General features: G+C 46.8%; 2 protein-coding genes across 2 annotated transcripts; one reads left to right on the top strand and one right to left on the bottom strand.

Moving 5' to 3' along the window:
- The first annotated feature begins 363 nt into the window (after positions 1-363).
- lnx2b (ligand of numb-protein X 2b) lies at positions 364-11881 on the top strand. The gene is made up of 9 exons (XM_007893718.2): positions 364-803; positions 2269-2465; positions 4089-4288; positions 4592-4960; positions 5587-5736; positions 7453-7627; positions 8524-8755; positions 9816-9974; positions 10528-11881. The coding sequence occupies exons 1-9, from the start codon at positions 415-417 to the stop codon at positions 10661-10663; spliced, it is 2007 nt and encodes a 668-aa protein (XP_007891909.1). The 5' UTR covers positions 364-414; the 3' UTR covers positions 10664-11881.
- A 410-nt stretch (positions 11882-12291) lies between these two features.
- LOC103178778 (pre-mRNA 3'-end-processing factor FIP1) lies at positions 12292-22940 on the bottom strand. Its single transcript, XM_007893706.2, has 16 exons — positions 22854-22940; positions 22041-22080; positions 21505-21589; positions 21162-21274; positions 20770-20828; positions 20131-20241; positions 19865-19995; positions 19187-19311; positions 17519-17624; positions 16688-16829; positions 16017-16043; positions 15577-15634; positions 14886-14944; positions 13980-14163; positions 13340-13489; positions 12292-12684 (listed from the first exon to the last, which is right to left on the bottom strand). The coding sequence occupies exons 3-16, from the start codon at positions 21505-21507 to the stop codon at positions 12552-12554; spliced, it is 1401 nt and encodes a 466-aa protein (XP_007891897.1). The 5' UTR covers positions 21508-21589; positions 22041-22080; positions 22854-22940; the 3' UTR covers positions 12292-12551.
- Positions 22941-26202: the final 3262 nt, after the last annotated feature.

Raw genomic sequence — 26202 nt, 5'->3', positions numbered from 1 at the left:
TTTAACACAAGGATTATATATATATATATAATATCTATTTATTATGCAAAGTCTAACCAGTGGGCATCTGACCAGGATTGTAAATGTTATTGGTAAATTCCTGTTTCCAGACTGAGATATTCATTATAGGTTAAATTTAGGTTAACTCTCCTGGGGTGAATTACACTATAAATACCTTGTTTATACAAATGTCTGTACTAAAATACTAATGTCTTTTTTTTCTCTCGATTTGACCTCTCGCTGCAGATTAGCCTCCGAGCGGTTGAACGAGTCGAGGATCAAAGGTGGAACTGAGGGGTTTGTGGAAGGAAGAAGAGGGGGAGAGGCAGGGGGTCGTGTTGGCTGTGCGTGTGTGGGGTGGGTGGGGGGGGGGGGGGCGGGGGCTTGAGGAGCAAAAGGTCCGATTGCCAAACCATGAGCGAACCAAACCCAGAAGAGGCTGCTTGCCCCAGCAGTGACTTGTGCTCGGAATGCGCTCAGCTTCACCTGGTGCTCGAGAACCATCTGTACGACTATGGGGAGGAGGTGGACGATGAGCTGGTCTGTCACATCTGCCTCCAGCCCCTGGTGCAGCCGCTGGACACTCCCTGCGGCCACACCTTCTGCTTCAAGTGCCTGGAGAACTTCTTGCAGGAGCAGGACTTCTGCCCCATGGACCGCAAGCGACTGCACCTCCAGCACTGCCGCAGGTCCAGTCACCTGGTGCGGAACCTTCTAGACAAGTTGCCCGTCATCTGCCCCTTCCGCTCCGATTGCGAGGCCATCATGCAGCGGTGTGAGCTTGAAGCCCACCTACAGAACAGGTAAGTGAGACCCTGTCTTCTGTGGGCTTAGGGTCCCAATAAAATTGGAGGTTAGTCCAGGACTAATTGTAGTCCAGATGTGAACTCTGAAAGGTATTTGAGTCCCCGAGAGAAACTATTGCCTCTGTTAGGAACCCAGAACAAGGGGGTCATCATCTTAAAATTAGAGCTAGGCCGATTAGGAGTGAAATCAAGAAGCAATTTTTCACCCAAACGGTAGTGGAACTCTGGAACTCTCTCCCCCAAAAGGCTGTGGATGTTGGATCCATTCAAATCTTCAGGACGGAGGTGAATAGATATTTGTTAGGTCAGGGGATTAATGGATACAGTGCAAGGGCAGGAAATTGGACTTGAGGTACAGATCAGCCCTGCTCGGGTCCCGACCCAACTGTCCAGCGCCTTGGGACGTCCTCTCGACGTGAAAGGCACTCTATAAATGCAATCTTGTTGTTGTTGTTGATCTTACACAGTGGCAGATCAGGCTCGAGAGTCAGAATGGCCTACTCCTCTTTCTATATTTCTATGAGTGGGAGTTCAATCTCTGAGATCAGGTGAGATTAGACATACTCAGGGTAACTGGGAGAATGGTAATCTACAGCAATACCACGTGAAGCCCTGGCCTTGTATACCAACAGGAGTGCTTGAACTCCTGACTTTTTACACTGTTGCTACGGATCGATCTGTTGGTAAACAAGGTCTTATTGGAATGAGTTTCACAATGGCAGTGACAAAGTGTGGACAGGCTTGTTAATCATCAATGGGAAGCAAGACTGGGTTGTGTGGGTGTGAGCGATTGAGCGCTCGCTCATTGGAGGGAGGTCAGGTTTCAGAGCGCCTGGTTACACCGTTTGCTCACTGAGATCCGTGCTTGAGGGCATTGGAGAACCATTCCCAAACTCAGGGTCAGAAGGTTGTGGGTTCAAGCCCCACATCAGGACTTTGAGCTTATGGTTAAGACTGACTCCAGTACAGAGCTGGTGGGGGGGGGATGGGATGGGACAGGCGGACGGACAGGGGGTAGCTGCATTGTTGGGGATGCCGTGTTTGGGATGAGACCTTAAACCAAGGTCCCATCTGCCTGTTCCTCACATTGACGTTAAAGGATCCTACTGCACCTTTTGGAAAGAGAAGAAAAGAGTTTTTTTTAAACCACTCCATTACCCCGGCCAACCACCACGTTAATTAAGGCATGGCTGACTCAAATCAGCTGCCGTATTTAGTAAGACAAAGTGTCACCACACTTGACTGTTATCACCACTGAATTTATAAGGCGCGATAAAAATGTGAGTCTTTCTTCCACTCTCGGTCCCACTTTGCTCTTTCTATGTTCACTAGGTTTAGTGGGAAATTGGCCCTCGTTCAAATGAAACAAGGTAACCATGTTGATAGCGATGAACATAGCGTTAAAAAAACTTAACTTTATAAGTTTTTTTTTCCCCCTCCACCACCCCATCCTATGCTCTAGGTGTCCTGGTCTTAAGAAACACAGAGATGGGATTGAGAGAAGGCGGCTGGAAAGTTTGAAGAGAAGCCAGGATCTGAGGAAAGACTCTGATGGTAGTTCAGTTCCTGTTGACGGGACAGTGGCTGCTGAGACCGCTGTTGGGACCGCTGAGCCCGGTCTGGTCAACCCTGCTTTTGAGGAGGATCTTGAGGACAATGGTGAGTGGCATTGCATAGGGCTTAGCAAGCCAAGCCCTAACGAGAAGGGTGGTCCTACCTGGACAAGCGGTGGGAAAGCTTGCCAGTCAGTGCTCTCAATGGCAAGCTATATGGTTTTAACTGGATAGACTCCAGCAGTTACCGCACCGCACCCTCTGGGGTCCCCCATGCCTTGTCTCTCGTCAACCTGCACCTAATACTTTCCAGGATCAGGCTAGCAGGATGCACCCGAGCCTCCTGCAAATAGAGGGTAGGAATGTTTGTCTTGTGACTAAGCAACAGTGTCGATGCTTCTGTAAACTGCTTACACGTCGCATTCGAATCGCTCAGTTGGAGGCATTTGCATGTGGGTGTTCAGCATTTTCAGAGGGAGCTCTGGAGAGGCGATCTGTCGCTGGGAGAAGTTCGGGAGGGGGTGGGGAGAGTAGGAGGAGGTGGTGGTACGTGTGTGTAGTGGGGTGATTATAAAGTGGCAATGTGTCGGTAGGTGAGTGATGTAGAGGAACACAGGGTAACTGAAGGGACCTTTGATTTGTGCTGCACTCGGAACTGGGAGTGCCCGAAACTGGTGTTAAACAGAGTGAGTGAGTTTCATTTCCAGGACTTGAGATTCCTTGTGTTTTATTTTAATCAAAAAATGAAGAGAGAGACCGATAGGATGTGCCGTTCTCTCTCACACACAGGCTCCTTCCTGCCCGGTGGGATAGTACGGTCCTCAGTTTGTGCTGCTCAGATCTAAATAGATTCAAGTCACAATGAGTTATAGAATCTCACAGTCAGTCAGTCATGCCTGGCTTGGTTCTCAGTAAGAGCTCTCTTGTTTTCCTCCCTTTCCTCCCCTCCTCCACACTCGCACAGCCTTTCATGTTTTTCTTTGTCGCGCATTTCTCTTCATTCCCCTCCAAAAGCCGCTCTGGATTCTTGCTCCAGTCGCTGTCTCCCCCCCCCCCCCACCCCCATGTCCGAATAACGACTTGCTTTTCACACGTAAAGTCTTTCATGTAGAGTGGCGTCTCCTGAAGCTAGTTTACAGAGGCAGTGCCCGGCCCCTCGAACCACTCTCTTTTGTTTAAGCGGTTAATGAATGATCTGAAATTGATGCCCCCTCGTAACCGACTCACTCGCAGCGAGTCTTGCAAAGTGGAGCTTTTAATCAGAAATGGCTGTCGTCTTCCTTGCTCGGAGGTTAGTTCTTCGGATGAGACGTCAAACCGAGGTTCCGTCTGGCTGTTCGGGTGGACTTTAAAGAACCCATGACATTACTCGAAAAGCGAAGCGAGTTTCTCTCTCTCTCTCTCTCCCGGTGTCCTGGCCAACAATCCTCCAAATAAAATTGGTCGCTCACTCCACACTGTTATGCGCAATCTGGCTGTCGTGCTTTGTCTACAATATACAGTCAATCCACTTTAGAGTATCCTGTGAAGTGCTTTGAGACACCTTCACGATGTGATAAGGCACAATATATATATATATCTCTCAAATGCAAGGATTATTAATAATAACTTCAGACAACACAGTGTCTCAAACTGACGTCCAGCACATTACGGGCTGTAACACTAGAATCCTTTTACTTTCCTCTCTGGCCATTTCCTCCCATAGCTTCACATTGTGTGTCTTTTGCAGCGTACCAGCCCAGGCTGTCCAGTCTTTTAGCAGAAACCACCGTCGTTGAGATCCATCGAGCTGACCCTCAGGAGGAGTTGGGTATCCAAGTGGTGGGGGGCAAAGACACCCCACTATGCAACATAGTGATCCAGGAGATCCTTCGGGACAGCATCACAGCTAGAAATGGGAAGCTTGCACCTGGAGACCATATATCAGAGGTAACTGGCTCATCAGATGGCACCCCAGATGTGACTTTAGAAATCTGATGAGTTTTTAGTAACATAGGAAATTATAGTCGAAGAAAGACCAAGTTCCATCCAGTTGTCCTTCCACCATTCTGGCAGTCCCAAGCACGTTAATGAGCTCTTGTCTGACGTTAGGGATTTTTCCCACTCGGCTCCCGTTAACCAAAGCCCGAACAGGCAGGGTGGTCCTGGCAGTGGGAAGAAATGTATTCTGATCGCACTAATTCCATGGTTGAACATCCTGGTAATCGGATATGTCTCCCTCTGTCTCTCCAGGTGAATGGTATAAACGTGACCACTGTCCCTCACAGCTATGCCATCGGTATCCTGCGGCAGCCCTGCTCCGTGCTGCGTCTCACCGTGCTGCAGGAGAGGGGCTTCGCGAGCAGACGGCCCTCAAAGGAAAGCAGCGGAGGAGGCACCAAACAGACTCTCCATGTCATTCTGTACAAGAGAGACCGGAGCGAGCCTCTGGGCATCAAGCTGATCCGGAAGGCGGATGAGACGGGGGTGTTTATCCTGGACCTGCTGGCCGGGGGCTTGGCCTCTCGGGATGGGAAGCTCCAAAATAACGACAAGGTTCTCATGATCAATAAACAGGACCTGAAAAACGGGACGCCTGAAATTGCAGCACAAATTATACAGGTAAGTTCATCTCTCCCAAGTGGTTCTCCCCCCAATGTCACCAGCTAGCAGTGTGGGTTTCAAGCGAGAAATGGACATCGGATGAAAGGTAAAGGCTTGATGGAGTGTGGGGACAGGGCAGGGCAGGGGGATTGAATGGGTGGCTTGCTCAGAGAGCTGGGGCAGACTCGATGGGCCAAATGTCCTTCTTCTGCACTTTAGCTTTTCAAGCCCTCAAGTCAGGACTTTGAACTCATGGAATATTTCTTGATTAATGCCACAAAATCAAGAACTATTCAATCAAGAAAAAAAGTGAAAACACACAAAGAATCGAAGACTTGCCTAAACCCGTGCGAATGTTCGGGGTGGGGATGGGTGCGCGTGCGGTGGGAGGCTCTTCTTTTTTGGCCACAGGGGCCACATCCGGCCCACGGGCCACTGATTCGCCATCACTGATTTAAGCTGATACTCCAGTGCAATGCTGGGGAGGGGGTGGATACCACAAAGATCCTATGGCACAATTCGAAAAGATTTTTGTTATATTATTTCTCCTCTACCCTCCCTCTGACACCGTCTCTCAGAGGCTTCGCCCTGTGTGAACGAAGGCCGCTGTAAAGGTTACTTGTTGTTGTTGTGGTCTGTCGCAGTGCAGCGAGGGAAACGTCAGCTTTGTGATACAGAGGGATGCCGAGAAGGCGCCGGAAATAATGGAGGAGGCCGGCTGCAGCAACAGCAGCCCCCCACGTCATCGCGGCAAAGCCCAGCAATACTGCCGTCGGCGCTCCCACTACCAGAAGGTGAGGAGCTGGGGTGGGGTGGGACAGAGAGATGGGTGGCTGCGCCGCGTCTACTGCATTTGGCGAATAAGCAGATATTTTTTTGGGGTCAGCCTGACGTCAACAAATGCAGAAACTCTCTGGAGTCAGAAGGTTGTGGGTTCAATTCCCACGTCAGGACTTGGAATCGCACAGTCTAAGATGACGCTCCAATGCAGCTCTGGAGGTGCCGTCCTTCAGATGAGCTGTTAAACGGAGGTCCTCGTCTACCTGTGCAGGTGGACGTTAAAGATCCCACGGCGCTATTCGAAAAGAGGAGGGAGGCAAACTGGCTGTCCACAAAACACATCGATCCACTTTTCGGAGTATATCCTGCGAAGCGCTTCGAGACGTCGCAACGACTCGATAAAGCGTTGTATCAAATGCAAGGATTGTTATGAAATAAAAGCAGAGAGAATTGGGAACACTCAGCAGGTCAGGCAGCATCTATGGAGAAAGGAAAAGTGAGTCAGCCTTTCGGGGTTCTGACGAAGGGTCGTGGACCCGAAACATGGACTCACTTTCCTTTCTCCGGAGACGCTGCCTGACCTGCTGGGTTTTCCCAACTCTCTCTGTTTTTCTTTCAGATTTCCAGCCTCTGCAGTATTTTGTGCAAGGATTATTATTATTATTATTATTATTCATTCTGGATCTTAATTATTAATTAGGCTCAGGTTAGCAAGAGCCCAGGCTTGGGGGCAACTGCCGGAGTTTAACAGCTAAAACCGCAAAGCTTCTTTGTTGCATTCGGAGCCTGATGGGCAGACCTCGGTGCTCTGCTCTAGTCCCGGGCACATCTGTGTCCCTATAAATGCCGTATGACCCTTTGGTCGTGGGAATCTTCAGGATGGCTCCAGCTCTGGCTGCCCGCCACGCCGGCCTAATCTATTTATTCATCATAATGGTTGCCTGGGGAATGAATGACTTCCTCCTGCTCTTCCTGTCTCCCTGATGACAATATCACGGATGTACAGCGGGAAAATGTATTTGTCTGTATTGACGTACTTGCTCTCAAGGCGGCGTTGGTCTGTTTCTCGCTCTGTGAAAGAACTCTTGCTGGTGACTGTAACATGCGGATGTGGCTCTTGGATGTAAAGCGCTTTGAGGCATCCTCCCCAATGCGAGAGGTACTGTATGGGGGTGAATCAAAAGTCCTTATTCATAGCAGGTCTGCATAAGATGTTCAGCAAGAACAAATTGCCTTTGTATAGCGCCTTTCGCGTCGAGAGGACATCCCAAGGCGCTGTTCAATGTTCAAACTGCACGTTAGACGTGTTTACACATATCAACTCGGTGATGAAAACTTTCACCAACGCGATGAAAAGATATTGGACATAACAGCTCCACACTCTTTCTTTAAAAAAAAAGACATAATTAATAATGAAAAACTCAAGAGTAAGGATTTGTATAAATGCAAATCGTTTGTTTCTGTTGTAACCAGAAGGACCAAAAGCTTCAAATCCTGTCAGTGAAGGTGAATCCAGTCAGTCCCTCATCCCTGTGAAATAAATCCTTTTTGTTGTGGGGGGAGAATAGAAAACGTAAGGCTGGAATTAATAATCTTTGCCACATCATCTTGTCGGGACGTCCCAAAGCAGGACCTCGCTTTTAAAGTCTCATCCAAAGGACGGCACCTCCGACAATCCACCTCCGAGATTCTAAACTGATCCGCTCTCTTTCTCTCTCCCCTCGCCCCAGGACCCCTCACAGTCTACCCTGTGCCTGGAGAAGACTATCGTGGTGAAGAAGGAGCCAAGGGAGTCTCTGGGAATAACTATTTCAGGAGGGCGTGAGAACAAATATAAAGTTCCCATTTATGTGACGAGTGTCCAGCCCGTCGGCTGTCTCTTCCGGGATCGCAGAATCAAACGAGGTAAATGTTACAGAGTCGCGCTCCGTTGCCTGCGAAAGGGCCGAGATAAAGGCGAGCGCCGTACTTGATTTTCAGGTTCCCGTTGGCAGTGAGCCAAAGGTAACATTTCCCACATTCCAGAGTCGCCCTTTGCTGGCTCTCGCCCTTTCAAATCCAGAGGTATTTTTAACTGCGTGCAACCGCCTGGGTTTGGTATTGAGGGTAAACGATGCTACGTCTCGCAGCGGGATTCTGCCTTGCCAATGGGGCAAGAATACGGCAGCGAGTCCCACCTGGCTCGTCGGATTCTACCTCGGGTGCTTCGGAACTGGTTTCGCTCACTGCCTTCCACCGGTTTGGTTCAGTGTTGAGTCAGAACAATTGTACAACTAGTTTTCTGGCCCCAGTTGTGCGAGGGAGGTGAAATAACATCAGCGAAGATATAGCCTACAGTTTGGCAACCTCTGGCTCTCATTTGGCACGGTTGGAGTTCACAAATTCCTGTGATAACTCTGCTAGCCCTTCAGACCTATAAGATATAATTGCAACTTGTTAAGTATTTGAAGAGGAGCAATCTAGCAGGGAGTTGAGCAGGGAAAGAGCAAGGACGTTATTTTGGTTAGCCCGGGAGTCTTGACAGATGCGGAAACCCATCACCGTTGCTTAAGAGTATCCAAACCAAGCTGAGAATTCCATGCGTCCCACCTACACGTGGAAATCCCTGTTGGAATAGGATGCACACTCTCTCTCCCTGGAGAGCAGGGAATTGGGGGGGTGGGGGGGGGGGGACAGGGAATTGGGGGAAAGAGCATTGAGAGATCTCAAAAGCACTCGACGACGTGATATAGCGCCATGTCAAATGCAAAAGCTTATCATTATTATTCTTTCCTTTCCCTCCTTCCCTCCCTCCCTCGCAGGAGACGTGCTGCTGAGCATAAACGGAGTGGACCTGACACAGCTGAGTTACAGCGAGGCCGTGTCTGTTCTCAAGGTGAACGCTGCCTCCGCCTCTGTGCTGCTGAGGGCCCTGGAGTTTCCCAGCTCCGAGGAGAGCCCCCCGGCCCTGGGGGATGACGAGCCCCCCGAACCCAGCAAGGACAACGAGTACGATTGGGCCCCGCTGTGGATCATGTGGCTTGGGCTGCCGAGGTGAGCCACGGTTCTGATCGAGAATACTGAGCAGCAGCACTTCTACTGCAAAATGATGATGAGGAGGAGGAGGAGGGGGGGGAAAAAAATTTTCACAAAGCCCGTGTGAGCCAAAGCAAATTGAGTTCCAAATATCCCACCTCCACATGGAAATCCCAGAGATATGGGTGTTGGAATGGAATGCGTGCCTTTTCCCAGTAGGGATGCATCCATCACGCTTACCTAATTCCGGAAAGTATTGGTTCTCAGGTTGGCAAGAGCCAAGCAGAGGTTGGGCATTCAGTGAGTGAACTCTTTCTATATCACGGAGATGTTTTTTTTTGTCCTCCCACTGATAACATGCCGCCGTGGCAGCCAACGTCAGCGTACAAATTAAATAATGCCTCAAATTTGCATCTATTCAGCACCAACTGCATACACACACACGCACACACTTACTCCATCCCCACCTGCTCTCCATCTGCCAGTAGCATTGGTGTTGGACTATTGTGCAGCAAATACCCTAAACCATTCATTCACGAACACGCTGTTTCACAGCTGTTTTAGCCGAGACGAGCAGAAACTAAAATACACAAGGCAGGTTATTTGACTTGAAGCAGAAAATGGAGGATTATATATATATATATATATATACACATATAGGTTTCAAATAATTTTTTTTAAAAAAAGCTTTCGATCAAACTAGAAATTAAAGACTTTTTCTGACATGTGGCGAATGCATAGAACATGCTCCACTCAAAAGCAGAAATAAATATCTGTTCAAGGATCACATAGGGACAAGTGCAGACTGGAGAACCAGCCAATTACCCCACAGGGCACAATGAATGGCTTGTGTACTTGGGAGGGGATTGCCTCTAAAAGGGAAGGTTATGTTTGTCTGGTGGGGACGAATGAATATTCAGGATGTTTTGTGATACTGTATTACTGATCCAACAAAATAAGCAAATGATCCATTCTGATGAATTGGATGAGGGAATGTCAGCCAGGACACTGGGTGGAATTATTGACAGTAATATCCCTTCCCCTCCTTCACCCCCACCCTTCTGTTCCCTATGTTCAGTTACCTTCATTGCTGCAACGACATTATTCTGCACAAGAACAACTCTGAGAGCTGGGGGTTCAGCATCGTCGGAGGCTTCGAGGAGACTCACGGGAACCAGCCCTTCTTCATCAAGACCATTGTGCCCGGCACTTCGGCGTACTTTGATGGAAGATTAAAGTAAGTCAAATCTCCGTAAAATCAGCTGCTGTCTAAATCCGGTTTGTAGACGGATATGGACCAAATGTGGGGATTTTATTTTGCCTTGTAAAATATCTAAAACGGCGAATAGATTGAAACCCAAGCTACATTTGAACATTTTTGTTTCTTTTGCGGCAATTAACCAAAATTCCACTTCTTCCCCTCTCATCTCTTTAAAATGTTAACCCCCACTCCCCCCCCCACGATGTTCCCTGGCGGCTGAGCTACGGCTGGGCAACGAGCAACACACATCAAAGGGTTTGATCCTTTTGTGTTGTGAGCTGATCTCAGCTGGGATTCTTAACAGATTTTAATGACTCGGTCTTATTTGTGGGGGGGGTGGGGGGGGTGGGGAGCGCAGCAGTGAAAGGGATAGAAACAGAATAAACCTGTTCCAACTTTACCGCATCGTTCATCCATTTTCCCCTTAAGTTTGTGTGTGTGTGTGTGTGTGAGAGAGAGAGAAGTGAAGCCCAGGAATGTTTTAGTGTGAGAATAAAGTTGCGATTTTTCCATTCCTTTTCCCCTTTAGATGCGGGGATGAGATTGTGGCTGTGAATGGAGTCTCGGCTGTGGGCCTGAGCAACTCTGCTGTGATCCCGATGCTGAAAGAACAGAGGAACAGGGTCACTTTGACTGTGGTGTCCTGGCCAGGAAGCCTTGTGTGAAAGGAAGGAGAGTCCATGACAATCAAGCCTCGCTTAAAAGATGATAGGATATGGGGAGAGACACACACACACACACACACACATAAACCAACAAAAAACCTGACTATCCAAGTCACATCCAACGGGACAAATAACTGATCACCATCGCTGCAATTTTCTTTCTATCTCAAGACCCTCTGGCTTCAACTCATTCATTTGCACGTCGCAATTTGCCGTTGAAACCAGTTGTAATGCCGTTAAGAATCAAGGTCATGGGAGAAAGCACAAGACTCCGATCCGCTCTCGAGTTTCCACACTCCTCACCTGTGGCTAGGGACATCACCAGGATAAGGTTTCCGTCACACGAAGGCGTGTGTAAACCTGATCCATCAATGCTGCAAAATTAGCTGTTTTTTTTTTTGTTGGATGTCATGACTTGCTGTGGCGCGTCATGGTGACTGCTAACCCAGGGAGATGAAACTCTTGTTGCTGTGCGTGTGTACGCTCTTTAGAAATGACATTGCAATGGATTTCAGTGGCCTTCTGTAGTAATGCTCAGCCGAAACAAGTTAACACTTCAGAGCCTAGCCTCCTCACCCCTCCGAGCCAACGCACACAAACAGTTTTGAATGGTGCGTCAGATTGAATAGTGTAAGAGTGCTTACTTGATTGTTGGCCAACCCCGCTCACCTCTGCCTGTAGGTATTGGTGGTGTTGCGACCAGCCTGTGGGTCTGATGCATTTCTCAACCCAACCCTTTGATCTACCTTGTGAGCCTCAGGGGAAAATCAGGGATAATTGTCACCCCTCACTCAGCCCACCAGAGCAACTGATCGTGAGGCAAATCTCAAGTCACCGTGAGCAGACTGGAGTTCGCAATAACAAGTGACACTTCTAATAGCATCCTTCGCGTCAGAAGGGATGTCTCAAGGTGCACGTCATTCCAGGTAGCACATGTGAACGTGGTGTTGACAAGAACCAAGTTGACCAAGTTACCTTTGCCTTTTAGCTGAAAGGTAATAAGTGCACAACTTAAAAGAAACATAAAATAAATGCGGAGGGGAAGGGGGCGAACAAGTGGGGGAAATTCCAGCTTGTGTGATCCTGGGACTAACTGTGCTAAAATGACTCCTCCATTTCAATGCAGTTTCTGAAGCTGTATGTAGCTGCTTTTCGAAGCTCCCAACCTATTATGGCTTCTTAAGGGTTAATACCCCTTGCCCACCCCCCCCACCCCCGCCCCCAATTAGAAATAGAATTCCACCCATAACATCCATTCAGGCAACTATGTACAATTAGATTTGTACATTTAAACCCTCCAATCGGTCGCTCCCCACCAGCTCAAGTAGGTAACGTAGCATAAAAATGAAAGGTATTTTTTAAGATGCAGATGGATTTCACAATTACACTATTTTTAACCCACAATGTGATTTATATCTGGTCCGTTGCCTTAAATGGTTGTACAACTGACATATTGTAAACTAAAAGGTTTGATTTTATAAATAATCCTTGAGAAAATAGTACCTGTATTGAGTTGTGCCTAACTTTTGCAAAAACGAGTAACAAAGCTACAAGCTCACATTTGCTATCACTTGTGAAAAATGTTACCGGCCGACAGCCATATTTAGAAAAACATTTTAATAATTTTTCTTTGTTTCACAAGCACATTTTACAAAAAAAAAGTGTAACAGTGTTATAAAGCGTGTAGAAATAATCAGGCTTTTGAGAAACAACAGTAAGTTTTTTTTTCACCTGCCCAGGAAATACCACCGGTGGAAGGTTTGACACCACTGTTCACAGCACCTTCCTTTAACCACACCTGTGTGGCCCTTTTAACAGAGGGCTAGAGTACCGGAAGTCTCGGTCTATCCTAAGCAGAGTTCTTCCTCTTAGACTCGCTCTGTTCAGCTCATTCTTTAGGCTCAGTTTCCTCTGTCTCCGCCACACTTTCCTCGGTTGCTTCTTTATCCTCCTTGCTTCGCTTATTCTTCTTGTGTTTATGCCGCCGGTGACTCTCCCCCTCCTCGTTCTCGTGCTGTTTGCTGTAGAAACCGAGGGAGATTAAACAATGAGACACGACCCACAGGGTTGCGTTGTGTATGTTGGAGCCAGGCCAAGGACAGCTGTCACCCACTGATGTGCTCCTGCTCTGACTTGTAACCTTATACAAGCTTTGTCAACACTGCTCGTGCTGTATAACGTGCAATGTAAGTAGGCTTGTATATACACACGGCCCATAATGATTGGTATCTAATGCAAAGGCAACCTTGATTTTAAGGGCAAAATATATCACACGGTGGGGGAGGGTGGAAAGTTAGGGAAGAAAAAAAGGGGGGAAAACAGCAATTCTGGCTGCTATGCAACAACTCCTACTGAAGCTGTGTGTGTGAGAGAGAGGATTGGGCTCAGCCGTTGTTCAATTGACTGTTTCAGAAAATAATCATTGTGTAATACCACAATTAGTCATTGAGATACCAGAGAGCTGGGACTCTGCCCCATCTGGTGGACAATCTCTAGTCTGCGGCTTGTACAGAGGCTGTACTGAGACCCAAAGTCGAATGTGGATCATTTAACATCCACTGGGTTGATAATTTTAGCTTCCCTGCATCTTGCAGCTCAAGTCCACAAAGGGAAAAGCACCCACTGACCCTCCCTCCCTCACCTCGCCGACAAAAAAAACTTGACCAACCACCGTACCGTCGAGATGACTTGTGCTTGGTCTCGTCCTTGTCCCTGTGCCTCCGCTCTCGGTGACGTTCCTCCCGCTCCCTGCTGCGTTCTCTGCTCCGGTGATAATCCCGCTCATAGTTCCGCTCTCTGCTGTAGATACGATAGCGCTCATCTTCACTGCAGCAAAGCAAGACAGACCGAACCAAGATTACAACCCACAGAGGGAAGGAACGGGGGAAAATCAGTGAAAACAAGTCTTTTGGGGTGTTTGAGTCATCTATTAAATGCCGAATGGCACTGAGAAACAAAAAGTTCAAACACAAAGAGATTATACTTTAAAGATTATAAAGGGCAATTTTAGGATGCCAGGAAGTATTTGTTTACACGGGTGGTGAAGGGGTTTCCAGCAAGACGCTCGCCTCATTCATTTAAGAAACTGGATGCTGCAACAATAAGATGGCAGGGATTTAGGAGAATAAGATCAAGTGGGATGAAGAGCATTCATTATCTGAACCCCAAACTGGATTGATTACATGTTGTTTTCCTTAAACTAATTAATTCATTGGAAATAAGCCCTAGAATGGCCCAGTTTGCCAACTGGATTTACTGAACGAAATACGTATCTCACGAACAACATCAGCTACTAAAGGGCCATCCGATCACTAACTTGGGGTAGTCATTCGTTGTGGGCGTGCGATCTCGTTCGTGCTCCCTCTCGCGTTGTTCTCTCTCTCGCCGGGGACCCGGGGGGTAATCCCAGTGACCCATAGGGTTGTTCACGCCCTTGTCAGCGGTGGTGACCCAGGGAGCATGTGACGTGGAGATAGGAGGGTAGCCGATCAGGCCGGAGTCTGAAAAGCAAATGAAAAGAGGAGAGAGGCTGAGAAAACAATTCGCAGAGAAAGAAAAAATATTTAACAATGCCGTTTGAAGTGCACAAAGTGACAGATTCAACACCTACACACAGAAACATCAGCGTTCAGAGAGGAGGGGAAAGGAGGGACAGATGCACACTGAGTTTGTCGTGGGCACTCCAAAGGTGCCAGCAAACCTAATGTTGGTGGAACAAATGACTGCAATGCCTCAAGGGTGGTGGTGTAGAGTTTTCGCTTCAACACTGGCATCTACCTGCAGCGGAGATGCAAACTACGCTACAACAACAAATTACACTTGTACAACGCCCTTCGCGTCGGAAAGATGTTGCTATACAAGCTACCACCCTTGAGGCATGGCAGTCAGTTGTTTCTGTCATCTCCTCTGAACATTAGTGTTGAAAAAGCGCCAGGTAATTTCATCACCTGGCACGCAGTGTTCTTTTGATTCCAGGCTGGGTGTCAACATAAGGACAGTAAGACACTGACTGGAAAACCAAAATGAGATGTTAGCATTCCAGTCTGTCAGAGTAGCACCAGCTGTAGTAGCCTCCACTAACATTCAGTTACGCTAATATAGAAAAGGTTTGACCGACATAACACCCAGGACAAAAAGGAAATATAGATGGAAATGATTATTAATAATGCATACGCATGTATTCCCGGATTCTACACGAGTATTTCCACTGGACTAATGTTACCTGGGGTGGCGAATGCGAATGGAGGTGGGGGTCTGTTGTCATAGTTGGTAGGTGGGCCCCTGGAAGAGGTACAAGAAATGGTCATCGATGGGGCAAAGAGGCAGCATAGAGTTCGTCTCTGTGAAGCACTCTGAGACGCAGGCCTAAGTGAAAGACACTTTACAATAGAGGTTCTCGTTTGAACAACTCTCAAGAGCCTCCCTGTGGTCAGATGAAGAGCAGTGTTGGCAGAGGCGTAGTTAATTACTTAATGATCCATACATTTGGTAAAGCGCCTTTCAAGTCTAGAGGGTCTCTCAAAGCGCTTTGCAGGATATGATGTAGTGACTGTGTGTTATGGACTCCCCCCAGAAGTGAAAGCTTTGTTGGAGCAGGACAAATCCACCCAACTTGCAGTTACTGAAAAGCATGTTCAGGACATGCAAGGACTATTTTACATCTCCATTGTTTCCCACACACTTTGCTCTGAGTTCAATCAGTTTCCAATTTATGCACAGTTAGAGACTTCTTTTTAGAATAGCAATACTGTGTGTATGTGTGCACGTGTGTATGTGTGCACACACGTGTGTGTGTGTGTGTGCGTGTGCATGTGTGTGTGCGCGCGCATGTGCGATGCTATCTCCCCCCTCTCTAGAATTGAGAATCCCATTCATAAGAACCTCTCTAAGGTGACCTGCTCTAAATGCCTTACCCATCCATCGATGGCAGCATTAACGATGGAGGAGGTGGCATGGGAGGCGGAAACAGCCCTGCAAAAAAATAGCATAAAAAGTTTATATTCAACACAATAAAATTAATTCAGAGACGCAGTAAAATTGGGATGAAGAGTGAACAAGAATCTTGAACTAAACCACTGAATGTTCTACCTATATCTGGTATACGTTTGCCTTATAATGCCGTGCGGGCTCTCTCTCTCTTTCTCGGAGAGCTGCACCCTCCTTAACTAATCCCGGAGAGTTTAGTTGCATGTTGGCAAGAACCAAGTGCGAGTTTTACAACTAGCTAAAAGCACATGCAGAACTGCCATTGCAAGCACTGGCATCGAGTTGCCGAACCAAACAATTCACATATGACGTTTCACCAGATCGCAGTCCCTCTTACACAGTCACAGGATAATTTAAAGTAACTCACCTGGCAGAGGTCCGGGTGGAGGCATTCCTGCAAACACAAAAGGCATGTTTCACTGACTTACATCAGACTGGCAAGGTACACAATTAGATCAAGCTTAGCAGTTCAATTAAGAAATAAAGAAATTACTTAGGTCAGTGTCTGGGAATCATGACCAGGCAAATCATTCCAAAATATTCAAATATACTGATCTCATTTAAAGCCTCAGCATTCAGGGTTTAATGTTTCCTTTCTGAAATTGCTCCTCTTGCACATTTCCAATCTTCGCTGCAGCTTTTGCTCATGTCAATGGCAATAAATATTTTGGGGCTGAATTGTCTGGTTGGGCGGGATTCCCTGGCCTGGACATATGAATTTAAGATTTGACACAAATTATTGACCCTAATCAGACAGTGAGATGACCCTCCCAAATTCAGTTGAATGACATTCAACAAGCCAGGAGTAGAGCGCCGATTTATTTCAAGCTGATAAAGATCTGCTACGGAGCTGTGAAACCTGGGGTTTTAAAACAGGATAATTTAATCATTATCCTATTTTAGGAAATAGGTATTAAAAAGTCCTATTAAGAAGTCTCCCATTTTACCAGAAATAAGTGTTTCTCCCCCAGTCAATCTCTTCGGCTGGTTGGTCATCCGGCTGGTCGCAGAAGGCAATACCAATTAGAAGTTCCTTACCTGGCGGGTGCATGGGGGGTGGGCCAGCCGAGGTGGGAGGGGGAGGGTTCAGGAAGTGAGGGGGAGGTCCTGGCATTGGAGGGGGAGGGGGGCCAGTCGGGGGCCCAAATGGCGGTCTTTTATTTCCATGGTCTCCAAGAACCTAACACACAGGAAAAATGTTTCTGATTTAATGAAGACAGCCGCTGAGGATCCGACCCCAAAGTGTAAAGATGGGCGAAGTAGTAAAAACAGCAGCAAGCATCGAGAACAGTACATACAAACATAGGTTATAGAACAGACAAAAAAAAACTAACTCAGGCCAGTCTAGCATGTTCCAAAGTAAATACGTTTGAAAAATACTCTCCCGCATTCTCGCTCAATCATCTTGCTGAATAAAACTCTGCCAAATCGCTATGTCGTTCTCTGTTGGATTTGCTAACAGTGCACACCTCAAAACATTGTCAGTACATGTTACAAAAGGCAATGTCCGACACGAGTAAATAGTCTTCAGAGTGAGGACCGAGAGAGAGTCTGCTAAAAAGAATGAAGAGTTCATTACAGACGCTCCAGAGGAGCAATACAGTCTACATGGCAATCGTTTTCAAAGCTTGCCCTACTGCGACCTTACATCAGACCTGGCTCCTGTTTCTCTTCACTTTGCTCCCCATGCCTATCGCAGCTCATTTCTTTCAGCGAATTGATGGGAAGTGCTGGGAGCAACAATACATAATGCCCCTGCGTCTCCCACAGAACTGTAAGCAAGACTAACACGCGTGGGGTGTCAAACACGACTTACAGATAGACTAGCAAAGGGAGGATGAAGCTCGACACTCGTTACAGTACCAGTACCTGAATTGCACTCTCATCGCCTCCATGTTTGTCTCGACGCCTTCCTTCTACCCTCCTGATAGGGCCCGTGTGCCCGCCAATTACATCAATTGTCCCAGCAAGTTTCCTGAAGGGAAAACTTTATCTTACATTAAATCTGATAATTCTAAAGAGGCAGAACCACAAAACTGCTGAACCGTGGTCGCATTTTCTTTACGTTACTTTGTATAACAGGACGAAACACTTGAAAGTGCGATTCGAAAAAAAAAAAGGCTTGAAATCGCGCCAATTTGATTCCGAGTCAGTTCGCAAAACTACTTCCAGAAAGTGGTGTCAAATCAGTCGCGACATGTATCGGGATTTGTACTGAGCCAATTTTCACAGAACTTTTTCAAATAATAATAATCCTTGCATTTGATATAGCGCTCTTCAGGTATCCTAGACGTCTCAAAGCGCTTCACAAGATAGGCTGCAAAGTGAATTGATTGTATATTTGTGGGCGAAATGTGGCAGCCAATTGCGCACAGCAGTGTCCCACAAACAGTCATGGATTGAAATGACAAATTTATTTTTGTTTTTTTTTCTTGAGGATTATTAGGCTCTGTGTGGAGTAAGGAAACGTGGCCAAGGTTTCGCCCTCTGCCTGGAATTGAACCCAGGTGTCTCGCTTGCAAAGCGAGTGCTCTAACCACTGAGCTACAGGACTCCACAATATTTTGTTTGCATGATTGCCTTTCATATATACTAATTTAAGATATCCCCAGGACACCTTCTACCACAACAAATACATCTTCTGCCCCGCTTCCCCAATGCATCTCTTTACTGGCATTAGTTTGGGATTAGTAGAAACTGACTGTACTCTCACTATAACACGGTTTGGGATTGTATGGATACCAAACACTGCATTATAGCGACGCTGCACTATGTTAGTGATGCAATAAATAAGACCTGTGTATTTTTATTTTCAGTCGTTCTAAGTTCACAGGTTTAGACTTTTTTTTATTCAATTTGTTACATAATAATATGAGAATGTTGTGAATTGAAATGAGCAGCGTCAGCTCTCTGACCGGATGTCACTTGCTTAAAGTGGGCGACACTGACTGTATCCCTCAACAGAGTATGGGTGATCCAGAGTTTCGGGGGGCCTTCACTCAGACTCTGGTCCCTTTGCCAGAGATTAAAAACCAGGGCCACCAGCTTGGCAAAGAAAATAAAGGCTTGTCTCAAACCTCACTGAAGCCACCAGGCTGCTGCAATTTGTACTTCACACATTGGCAATAAACCATTAAAGATCGTTAAACATTTTATTATACATCAGCAATGTTGCTTCAGATATTTTTCTCTGTTTACCTAATAATAAGTAGGAACACGGTTGTTATGCCATTGGGGATCGCTTTCTGGGGGCTAATAATCCGTTAAAAAATGTTAATAATAATTTGGCCACTTACTCCACGACTGTTTGTGGGACAGCTCTGTGCGCAATGGGCTGCTGCGTTTCGTCCACAAAATACAGTCATTATACTTTACAGTGTATTCTGTGAAGCGCTTTGAGACGCCTTGAAGACATGATAAGGTGCTATATCAAATGCAAGAATTATTATTATTAATATTAGATTGTACCTAGATCCATTTGTGGTTAAACGCCAGATTGAACCACATGGTGACCTTCCCTGCCAATGTGCACCTTACCTATTCGGAGGTGGACCGGCCTTCATCCGGACCCCGGGTGGAGATGTAAATTCACTCTTGAAGTCTGGTTTCACCACAATGTTTTCTGTGTCTTTCTCTGCATTGCCCGTCCTGCCCTGCTGTACCTAGATAATGAGAGGCCTGAAAATCATATTCCATGAAAGACAAGACTTTAGGCAAAGCTTGAATCAAAAAATAGCCCGGGAAAACACATCAGATACCTAATAAGATTACTGTAGCTTCTTACATATAATTGGATGGAGCTTTAAGACCATTAGAGGTAGTTCCCTCATTGCTCATTTGGGGTGAGACTGAGCAATACATACCAGGAAGGTTCCAGGATCACCCCCCACTCCCTACAATTGGTGATCTCAGCAGGAGCATTCAGGAGCATTTATTACAACTGTTTCTCTTAACCTTCCCAATCAACTCGCATAGACAGAGAGACAGGAGAGAGAGAGAAAACAGCCAGGCTTTCAGCTCCTTTCTGCTCCATTAACCAGACCAGATAAATGTGAATAGATATGGGGAGATGGAGCTTGACAGGGATGCAGTCGCAATGCAGTAAATGATTCATTACAATCATCCCTGCATCTCATTCTTTCTGAAGATTTTCAACATCATAAGCACTACTATCCTGTTACTAATATTGCTTTGAGCAGATAAGTCTTCCTGTACCGATATTTTGCTCTCTGAACCAGATGGAAGTATGGGATCCAATCCTAGCTGAAGTCTTCGCTGTTTCTCACAATAAGATTTCCAAGTCTCTTCATTGAAGCCATAGTTAAAATAGTCGGATTGATCGGCTCCTGGGGTGAGAGAAGATGGAAAGCATGGGTTACTGTACGTTCCAAGAACAATAGACAAGATATTCCACTTGTTATTAAGTATTTGGCAATGTGCATCCAACTCATTCTATTGTATTATTTTCACTCTCCACTTACCAGGCTTTCTCCAAGGCTTGTCCTCAAATAATTCCATATCCACCTCAATCACTGGGAGCCCATTGATATTCCCAGAGGTGTCCAGGTCAATGCCTCTGTGGTGCAGCTTTGCTGTAGTGAAAATGTGGAGAAGGTGGTTAAACCAGGACACACTGGCACAGTTCATATGCTGCTACAATACCAGAAGTTTTCATGCAATGCCCCTCCTCCACATGCATATTATCCAGCAATCCCCCCCCCCCACCACCACACGCCTGCTTCAGTGCTCAATCATCTTGGATTGTGCTCATACTAAGACAGTTCCAATTTTAAACCATCTGTACATCTAACCTACTCTCCCAAGATTCCCTTGATGTCCATCTGCAAATGCAATAACCTTTCAGTTGACTGGAACGGATCTATTTCTTTTTTGAAACGCCTGAAGGATTCCATCAGCTGTGGGAACATTTGGCTCATCAAGGAGCCTATTGCTGATGCAATTACTGGAGCCATCTACTCTACTCTCAATTTCCAGGCTGTTGCCCTCCAAACTGGACAGATGGAATGGTTTATCACAATACACATAGCCACAATGTCCTTATTCCACTAAGCTATATGTGTAGCCCACAAACATTAAATCCCCATAGTCTCCTCACTCACCCGTCACGGAAGATCCATACGGACGGCCAGTCTTCAGATTCAGGTTCATTGGAGTTCCCCTGGAAAAATGTCAAAGGGCTGAATGAAAACTATTTCTAGAATCCCAGCCATGAGAGAGAGAGAGAGAGAGAGGGTTTTGCACACCATACAGTTTGAGCAACAATAAACAGGGTTGGATCCACACAAACAGTGATAAGGTGATTGGGGGAAGTGATGTTTTTGTAGGTCCTAATACCTATAGGTGATCTTGTTTCTTCCTCTTCCCCAATCATGTGATCTATTGGTAACCATTTACTGCGTGTTTTGCTGTTCGCAATCGGTTTTGTTTCCATATCTGCTAATAATTACACTGAAGAGAGCACTGTTACACGTGCACAAGAGAGCCCACTTACATATACTGTGTTTTAATGTTGCCGATGGTGACCTTCACATCATCATCATCACTGTCGCTATCGCTGTCATCTTCGTCACCATGTTCATCTTCACCCCCGCCATTTTGTGCAGCCTGAAATACAACAGTCCTTTACCATTAAAAAAAATTTAATCCTTCCATTCAATATAACTTCCAACTTCAAAATGCAGTTCCCATGGACATACTATCAAGTGTAGTGATTATCTTTGTCGGCAAACATAGCTTTAATTAAACTATACCTGGCTAAATAAATTGAGGCTTCAGGTAAATTACTATTAATTTCTCCAATGTTCAATGTGGGGGACAAACAGTGAAAAAAGTACCATTTCAGCTGATTCTCGATCTTCAAAGCTGCTGACTTTGGATTCTTGTGACTTGTCTTGAAGAAGTTGTAAGGGGTCATCCTGTCTGTTCAAACCAAGCAAACCAGAGAGCCTCAAACAGGATCTCAATAACTTGCATTTACTTAGTACCTTTTTATGTAAGTGAATGTTTCAAATCTTTCGACAAACATAGCGGTGGACACACACAACGCCACCCATCATAACCGCAGTCCTCGTGAGAGATAGGAGTGGCTCAACTGCCGTCACGTTACAAAAGAGATCGGTACCGGTTTATTTTAGTTATCTCTTGTTACGGGATTGGAAAGCGCACGGCAGGTATCAGGCGACGTACGAAACTGGACTCGGGTGTGATAAATCCCCGCGTTAGAAAAGTCAGTTGGACAATGTACCGACGGCCGCAGAACAAAAATCTCGGCACGAGTCACCCACGAGAGTGACTCTAATAATAATAATAATAATTATTATTATTAGAGGAGGGGGAAGAGAGGCATGAGAATGCTAAAAATGGTTCTTACCCAAGTAGCGATGCCTCTTCTGGCTTACCTGGGTTCTCATCTGCAAACAAAACAGAAAAACGATGCGTCACTTCGGGTCGAAAAGACGATTCTCATTTCCGACTCGACCCCTCCGCGTGCGACACAGCGCCCGTACATCGCGCCGCCGGCCGAGACGTCTTCGCGGGGCGCGCTGCGAGGGTATCACCAAAGCGAACCGACCGCACGTTCCGCGGCCGGCCGCCCGCCCGCAGCGGCGTTCCCCCCGGGCGCGTCCGCGGGGTCGAAGTGACCGAATTATTATTGTTATTAGTTTTTATATACATCGGAGGGGGTTATTACCCCCAGAAAAGCAATGCGCCAATCGACTAACAACCTTTATATATATATATATATATATACACACACACAATATATACATTATTATTATATTATTATATATATACACTATGTGTATTTTTATTATATTATTATATATATACACAATATATATTATATTATTATATATATACACACAATATATATACACACACACACACGTATATAAATATATATCTTGTATACACGTGTATCACATATATATATATATATTAAATATACCATTTAAGATCATAGTGTATCTATATATCAAAGATATCGACCTGTATACGATTTATAAATACACATATACATATATATCAAAGATACCCACCTGTGTATATAGGGATTAATTCACAAATATATACAAATAACACACACACACACATATATATATATATATGTGATTAATATGTTAATGTATACCTCTGCAGAGACACCACTGTACACATCACATATAAACACACAGACCCTCACCGCCGTATAACCAGTTCTCCTCGTCCTCGTCCTCCTCGGCCTCCAGGCCGCCGCCGCCCGGCGCTTGAGTAGAATCCGCGCCCGGGTTCAGCGCCTCGGCCTCGGCCGCCATGAGGGAGGGAGGGGGGGGGGGGGGTCGGGGGGGGGTTACCCCTCTCTCTCTCTCTCCCTCTCGCGGTCGGTCGGTCGGTCTCTCCTCGCGGTAAAGGCGACGCCTTATGTGTGTGTTGTGTTGTGTTGGCGCCGAGACACAGGCGACACCGGTCGGTCGGTCGGTCGGTCGGTGACGGAGACCGAACCCACAGCGTTCCCCCGACCCGTCCCCCTCCACACACACACACCGCCACCGCCCCCCCCGCGTCCCGGGTCCCGGGTCCTAGCGCCCACCTCAGCTCTCCCCCCCCCAACAACAATACGTCACATGACCCGCCCCCCCACACATCACATGACCCGCCCCACCACACATCACATGACCCGCCCCCCCACCACACATCACATGACCCGCCCCCCACACACATCACATGACCCGCCCCCCCCCACACATCACATGACCCCCCCCCACAACACATCACATGACCCGCCCCCCCCCCACACTCACTCATAAATGTATACACACACGTAACTCACACACACACACATATATATGTACATATGTATACACACACACATGTGCACGCACATTAACACACATATACACACATGCGCACACATATGTACACACACGTGTGCACACACATTAACACACATATACACACGTGTGCACACACATTAACACATATATACACACACACGTGTGCACGCACATTAACACACATATATACACACATGCGCACACATATATACGCACACACGTGCACACACATATATATACACACATGCATGCACACACACTAACACACTAACACACACACCTGCGTACACACACATATAATGACGTGCGAAGGTGCTGTACCAAATGCAAGGATTATTATTATTATTATTGAAACACATCACAAGACTCCCCTCCCCCCCCCACACACATGCATAATGACTCACAACACACACACACACGCACATATATGTATATAGACACATACACACAACCCCTTCACATGCATGACTCAAACAACGCGCACGCGCGCACACGGACACGCACACAAACAAACGTGACTCACACAACCCAACTCATCCACTGAATCGCATCACACGTCCTCCCCCCCCATTCCACCCCCACACGCGCGGCTCACGCGGCAAACCCACTCACCCGCTGAAATCCACCACCATTCGCCGCCAACGCCGCCTCACGTGAATATGATCACCAGCATCGGGGGTGGGAAACCCGGGAAGCCATCGATCGGGGGGGGGGGCGGGGGGTGGGGGGGGTACTCATGGAGACGAAACATCTGTCTGTGTGTCGGGAGTCGTCGCAACCAGGTGTCCTCCCGACGGGAGAGGGGCAACTGACTGCTTTTCCCCCGGAGATGGACCTGTGTGTGAATGGTGTCAATAAAATGAAAAAAAAACCCGTCTCCCTCAAGAGGTCAAGGGCTCCCGGTGACTGGAGAATCAAACGGCGGCACAGACGGCCAACCTGGGGCGGTGCGGTGAATCCAAACTCAACTGAGCATCAGTTGCGCCGATTGCCGTCGCAGCGTTGGAATGGCACGATGGGCAGGGACGGGGCTGATGATCAGATCACTGGGCTTACATTCCGATCACCTGTCTGGTCAGCGACTGATGGGATTTGGCCGTTATGTTCGCGCGGTGTCAAGAGTCCCCAATATGTAATGCGAGCCCTCGGGGGCCTGGAATACGACCTCACTGATCGCGGGAGCGATTAAGCTGTACAGTACTTCCGTTTCTCACGCTTGTGCATTTGTTGTTCTTCCCGTCTTTTCCTGTACACCATCCCGATAACGACGACCTGCATTCGCATACGTACGTGGCGTTCTTCATGCTCAGATCGCTTAACGGGGTGTGGTTTGATGCTAAATAATCGGCTGCTGCTAAATAATAATCCCTCCGAAACTAAAAACAATAATAAATTGGTCATTTTCAATCTACGACTGTTTGTGGGACATTGCTGTGCGCAATTGGCTGCCGCGTTCGCCCACAAATATACAGTCAATTCACTTTACAGTGTGTTCTGTGAAGCGCTTTGGGACATCCTCCCGACGTGAAAAGCGCTATATCAAATGCAAGGATTAATAATAATAATAATGCTAATCCTTGCATTTGATATAGCGCTGTTCACGTCTTCTCGACGTCTCAAAGCGCTTCGCAGAATTGACTGTAAAGTGAATTGACTGTATATTTGTGGGCAAAACGCGGCAGCCAATTGCGCACAGCAGCGTCCCACGAACAGTCATGGATTGAAATGAACAATTTATTATTGTTTTTTCTTGAGGGATTATTATCAGGTGTGTGGAGTAAGGAAACTTGCCCAAGGTTTCGCCCCCTGCCGGGAATCGAACCCAGGTCTCTCTTACAAAGCGAGTGCTCTAACCACTGAGCTACAGGACTCCGTGCTGAGATGGAAAGAGAGGGAGATGCACGAAGGCTCGGTCGAAGAGGAAAATTGTGGAGTCCTGTAGCTCAGTGGTTAGAGCACTCGCTTTGCAAGTGAGAGACCTGAGTTCAATTCCAGGCAGAGGGCCAAACCTTGGGCAAGTTTCCTTACTCCACACAGAGCCTAATAATAATCCTCCAAAACCAAAAACAATAATAAATTGGTCATTTTCAATCTACGACTGTTTGTGGGACATTACTGTGCGCAATTGGCTGCCGCGTTCGCCCACAAATATACAGTCAATTCACTTTACAGTGTGTTCTGTGAAGCGCTTTGGGACGTCCTCCCGACGTGAAAAGCACTATATCAAATGCAAGGATTATTATTATTATTATAAAATCTTCAGGTGTGATTTTCAGACTGGCAAAGAGGGGGCAAGATGGGAGGGATTGAGGCGGGGAGTTCTCGGGTTTCTGCCCATATCAGCTGAAAGCACGGCCGGCAATGGTGCAGAAGGGACACGGGAATCTCAACGACATGATAAGGCCCTTTCCGAATGCAAGGATTATTATTATTATATAATGAACCCGGGGATCTTACCCGATCTGGATACGTTAGCTGTGCACTGGCTGTGAATTTACCAATTTTGCCATTGGGGGGAGCTAAAACAAGTCAGTTTAATCAAGACTGGGTTTACAGTCAACCCTCTGAATTGGGAATTTATCCCTCGACTGTTCAAGCCTCTTTCTCTGACACACAAGAGCATCGAAAGCCCACATCACAAATATTAAACGGTCCATTTCCGCGACGACTACATCGCTCATCTTGAAGAGTGCAGAAATTCAGCACTTTCCAGCGAGG

The sequence above is a fragment of the Callorhinchus milii genome, unplaced genomic scaffold, assembly GCF_018977255.1.
Source record: "Callorhinchus milii isolate IMCB2004 unplaced genomic scaffold, IMCB_Cmil_1.0 Scaffold15, whole genome shotgun sequence".
Taxonomy (NCBI): domain Eukaryota; kingdom Metazoa; phylum Chordata; class Chondrichthyes; order Chimaeriformes; family Callorhinchidae; genus Callorhinchus; species Callorhinchus milii.
The sequence above is the reverse complement of the archived record's forward strand: the minus strand, read 5'-3'. Positions and strand labels throughout refer to the sequence as shown.

What these genes read in the sequence shown, in the direction of transcription:
- LOC103178778 (XM_007893706.2), bottom strand. An exon ending in GTATGGATCTTCCGTGACGG is followed by an intron (nt 20,242 to 20,769) that starts GTGAGTGAGGAG and finishes TTTTCACTACAG; the next exon opens with CAAAGCTGCACCACAGAGGC. An exon ending in GCGATGAGAGTGCAATTCAG is followed by an intron (nt 16,830 to 17,518) that starts GTACTGGTACTG and finishes CCTGTGTGTTAG; the next exon opens with GTTCTTGGAGACCATGGAAA.
- lnx2b (XM_007893718.2), top strand. Translation starts at nt 415, where the DNA reads ATGAGCGAACCAAACCCAGAAGAGGCTGCTTGCCCCAGCAGTGACTTG. An exon ending in GGCGCTCCCACTACCAGAAG is followed by an intron (nt 5,737 to 7,452) that starts GTGAGGAGCTGG and finishes CCCTCGCCCCAG; the next exon opens with GACCCCTCACAGTCTACCCT. An exon ending in TACTTTGATGGAAGATTAAA is followed by an intron (nt 9,975 to 10,527) that starts GTAAGTCAAATC and finishes TTTCCCCTTTAG; the next exon opens with ATGCGGGGATGAGATTGTGG.